The sequence below is a fragment of the Rhodamnia argentea genome, chromosome 4 (genome assembly GCF_020921035.1).
Source record: "Rhodamnia argentea isolate NSW1041297 chromosome 4, ASM2092103v1, whole genome shotgun sequence".
Taxonomy (NCBI): Eukaryota; Viridiplantae; Streptophyta; class Magnoliopsida; order Myrtales; family Myrtaceae; genus Rhodamnia; species Rhodamnia argentea.
The window spans coordinates 23,359,091-23,362,734 of NC_063153.1; the positions used below are offsets into that span (position 1 = coordinate 23,359,091).

General features: G+C 43.7%; 2 protein-coding genes across 2 annotated transcripts; one reads left to right on the top strand and one right to left on the bottom strand.

Annotated features, from left to right (window-relative positions):
* The first annotated feature begins 202 nt into the window (after positions 1–202).
* On the top strand, positions 203–887 carry LOC115740596 (transmembrane protein 234 homolog). The gene has a single exon (XM_030674104.2). It carries the CDS (start codon positions 336–338, stop codon positions 753–755), a length of 420 nt encoding a protein of 139 aa, XP_030529964.2. The 5' UTR covers positions 203–335; the 3' UTR covers positions 756–887.
* Positions 888–1,313: 426 nt separating this feature from the next.
* Positions 1,314–3,340, bottom strand: LOC115740593 (probable xyloglucan endotransglucosylase/hydrolase protein 26). Its single transcript, XM_030674098.2, has 4 exons — positions 2,912–3,340; positions 2,395–2,495; positions 1,962–2,155; positions 1,314–1,722 (listed from the first exon to the last, which is right to left on the bottom strand). The coding sequence occupies exons 1-4, from the start codon at positions 3,081–3,083 to the stop codon at positions 1,314–1,316; spliced, it is 876 nt and encodes a 291-aa protein (XP_030529958.1). The 5' UTR covers positions 3,084–3,340.
* Between the last annotated feature and the right edge of the window lie 304 nt (positions 3,341–3,644).

Sequence of the window (3,644 nt, forward strand, 5' to 3'; positions counted from 1 at the left end):
AAGTTTAAAAAATTATAAATAAAATAAATGTTAAAAAACATTAAAAAATACTAAATTAAAAAAAAAAAAAAAAGGTTGTGGCCCACTCGGCAATTGGATTGCCGAGTGAGGCTTAAAATGGTAAAAAAAAAAAATTTAACCTATTTTGGTAAATTTTTTTAATCTTATTTTGGAAAAAAAGCCCCCCAAATGACTCTTAGAAAATAAAATAATTTGCAAGACATGCTCAAATGACTCTTGGTTCCATCCGAATGCCCAAAGTCCTAGCGTCACTTCCGGCGACGGCGAGGGCGGCGAGTTCCTCAACCGCGACGAACCGAGACCTCTAAACCGAGATGATCGGCGACGTAGAAAAGATGGTCGCCGTCGGTCTCGTCTGGGGCGCCACCAACGCCCTTATGCGGCGGGGCGCGATCCTCTGGGATCAATCCCTCAAGTCGTCGGCGCCGCCGCCCGCCGGTGGCCAGCAACACCGCAAGCTCCACGGGAGAGTACTCGCCTCGCTCAAGAGCTGGCTCGGCCTCATCTTGATTTGGCAGTACTCGGTCCCTTTCTTGATCAACCTCTCGGCCTCCGCCACTTTCTTCGCCATCCTGAGCCACGCGCCGATCTCTCTCGCCGTGCCCGTAACCAACGCGACGACGTTTGCGGCCACCGCCGTCGTCGGGGCAGCCCTCGGCGAAGAGACCCGCTTGGGTCACGCGGTTCTGGGTACGGGTGTTATTGTTCTTGGTGTCTGGCTTTGTATCTTGTGAATGTCTGGCTTTCCATCTCAAGAAATATGATGCAGCTCTTATTTTTCGCTTATCAGATCCCATTTTGCGGCCTTTGTTTGTATTTATGCTCTGTTTCAGCTCAATTGAACCATTTTAATTTTCTTTCTCTTTGTTCTGCATCATTGCTTGTGATTGATTCGCTCATTGTCTGCTAAATTGAGGTATGAACTGCTGAGTTGAATATGCTCTGTTTCAGATCAGTGGAAGTTGGAAGCTTTATAGTTTCTTTCTCTTTGTTCTGCATCACAACTTGTGATTGATTAGCTCCCAGTCTGCTAAAATGAGATGTGAACTGCTGAGTTGAATCCCTATCTATGAAAAATTCAGGAGGACCACAATCTTTTACAAATGCAATTACAATATGACAGTAGCGAAACGATCAATTGTTGGAAAACACTAGGAGACAAGCCAAAAAAAATTCGTAGATGGACAAAAGGATGGTGGTAACTGGATATAGTGTGGTGAAGTATAGTTTAATGTTGCTTGATTTTGTTGCCATGGTATTGGTTATAATGTTGAGCCAACCCGACCATTCTCTTAGTACTGTTGCTTGAAGCATTCAGGAGGCATTTGGCCATTGAACCTTTTGGTGTCCTTGCAGTAATCGTAGATCATGTAGTTGTCTCTGACCCACTTGTTTTGCCCGAGCTTAGCAAAGCTCAGTTGGCGATAGGTCGGGGCTGTCCACCAGTTAGCTGGCGAAGTGGCGGAGCACTGGGTTATGCTGACAGGTCCGTTCCACTTGCAAGCCCTCGCTCTGAAATTACGTAGTCCTGCTCTGAATGGTGCGCTGTTCCAGTCAATCTTGATTAGACCTCCTCTTGTTGCCCAATTATCCGCATTCCATAGGCTCGAGTAGACCCTCATCCCTTGCTTGTTTGGATATGCTATCCCCTTGCTCTCGTAGTTTCTGAATACTCGAATTGGCAATCTGTCGATGTACCACCTGAAGTTATGGTCACACGTCTAAGGTTATTCTTGGTGATATTGAAATGTGATGAACTTGTTGAAAAGTATGGTCAAGGATAAGGTTGCAGATTACTGGAGAGATCTTAAGTACTTGCATATTAGATTATGAACAGTGAACGATATCGATTAACTACCTAGAGAGAAATGACTATGCTGTCATTGTTCCTGGTGAATGATATCTTTGGAGGAGGACACAAGAAGAGGAAGTTAACTTACACAACTTCTGTTGGATTCCAGTGGATGGTATAATTGTGGTAGGCAGCTGTTGGGTCAAACCATGGGTAAAATTGTTGTTCTCTGCTTCCGACACCTTGTGTGTAGATGTTAGTGTGGATGATGTACGGTTGTCCGGACACGTTGCCTAGGAACTCAAAGTCTATCTCATCATGCTTGCTTCCAGTAGACGAAAGCTGCGAAAAGATACAAGGAATGGGGGATTAGAACGGTCTCTGCATGTGCTACTGCATACAAAGCGCTCTATAAGGCTAATAGGAATTTAACCAATTGGTTATACAAGAGTTCTTCGTTTACGAGGATGACATGATCTGCTTTTTGTGTGCTTAGTTTGTGTAGCAGATGATGGAAAAAGCTTAATAAGCTCTTTCAGAGGTTGTAAAGACTGTATCTCTGTTTGATTTATTGCACTTACGTAGTATGCAGTGACTGTTCCGGCGGAGTTTCCGGGTACCAGTTTGATTAGCATCTCAATGCTTCCAAACAAGAAGGCCCTCTTTGATTGAACACCGGAGCCTGCAAAATCAAGTCATTAATGACACTGAACATTTATCAAGTCTGGTGCCTAGAGCCTTTTTATAGTTCTAGTGGTCAAAGTCAGCTCCATTTGTGCAGCTATCGTGTATCTAGTGAACAGTCTTCAAATAGTTTCTGTATGGACCCTTTCTGCATCGACCTGTGATCTATCTTTAGAAAACCGTAGCGAATCTTGCGCATTGTCTGGCATGATTGTCTCTATTGAGATATCTCAAAATGTGTTCTCTTTCTTAGTTGTTTTTATGCACTATAAATGGGTTCACTTCATCGTTGGAAACTATTATGTTGAACACCTGAAATTGTTTCTGTCGATCGTATATCTGTACTTAGTCCGGCATGAAATCTGAAACTAAAGTATAGAAAACATCAAACAAAGCATGGTATACGGGCATTACCTGAAATTTGGTCCAAAACAAGCTGGGCATCTTGGCCATTGCCTGAAATGGAGCAATGTTGAGTGCCCCAGTTGATGTACATGCTCTTGGAGAAGTTGGCCTCGACATGGCTTTGATCCAGCGCAATTCCACACAGGACAAGGGCCATCAACAAGACAGGTAAGCTCGCCATTTCGAAATCGAGGAAGATTTCTTGCTCTTGCACCTGTGTTGGAGCCTACGAATTTGAAAGGGGATGATGGTTCCTTTAACTTATGAGAGCTTTTATAGCTTGTGAGTCATGAGCTCCAATGGCACACTTGAATGTATGACACTTTTAAATGCATTTTCTACGTCCCAATGACCTTGTCAAGGTCTTAAATAGATAGTAGTTTTGAATCATAGACTAGAGCAGGCCTTCTAATTTTTTTTTTTTCTATGTTGTATATGTGTCGTAGGAATTTGAAGTGAACACGGCTTGTTCAGCCACATAATCCCCGGACTAAGTTCCGACTTGACGGCCAGTTGCTCGGGGAAACGGGGCACCAATCAAAGTCGGGTTATTGCGAGCCGAGATGATGAGATTTATGACACTTGAGGAAACGGGGCACCAATAGAAAATGCAACTTTGTTTCATGGTCTCTACAGGAGTCGGTGCTTTTAAGGAAGTAAGGTCAGATTTATGACGCTCATAAGTCAATTGAGGACTGCAGGAGCCTGTTGGTTGATGCTACAATGCCAGGAACAAGACCAT

Excerpts from the sequence above, each read along its gene's own strand:
- LOC115740596 (XM_030674104.2), top strand. The coding sequence starts at position 336 with ATGATCGGCGACGTAGAAAAGATGGTCGCCGTCGGTCTCGTCTGGGGC.
- LOC115740593 (XM_030674098.2), bottom strand. The coding sequence starts at position 3,083 with ATGGCGAGCTTACCTGTCTTGTTGATGGCCCTTGTCCTGTGTGGAATT. Across the intron at positions 2,496-2,911 it reads TGTTTTGGACCAAATTTCAG|GCTCCGGTGTTCAATCAAAG; the intron begins GTAATGCCCGTA and ends TTGATTTTGCAG. Across the intron at positions 2,156-2,394 it reads GAACAGTCACTGCATACTAC|CTTTCGTCTACTGGAAGCAA; the intron begins GTAAGTGCAATA and ends ATCTTTTCGCAG.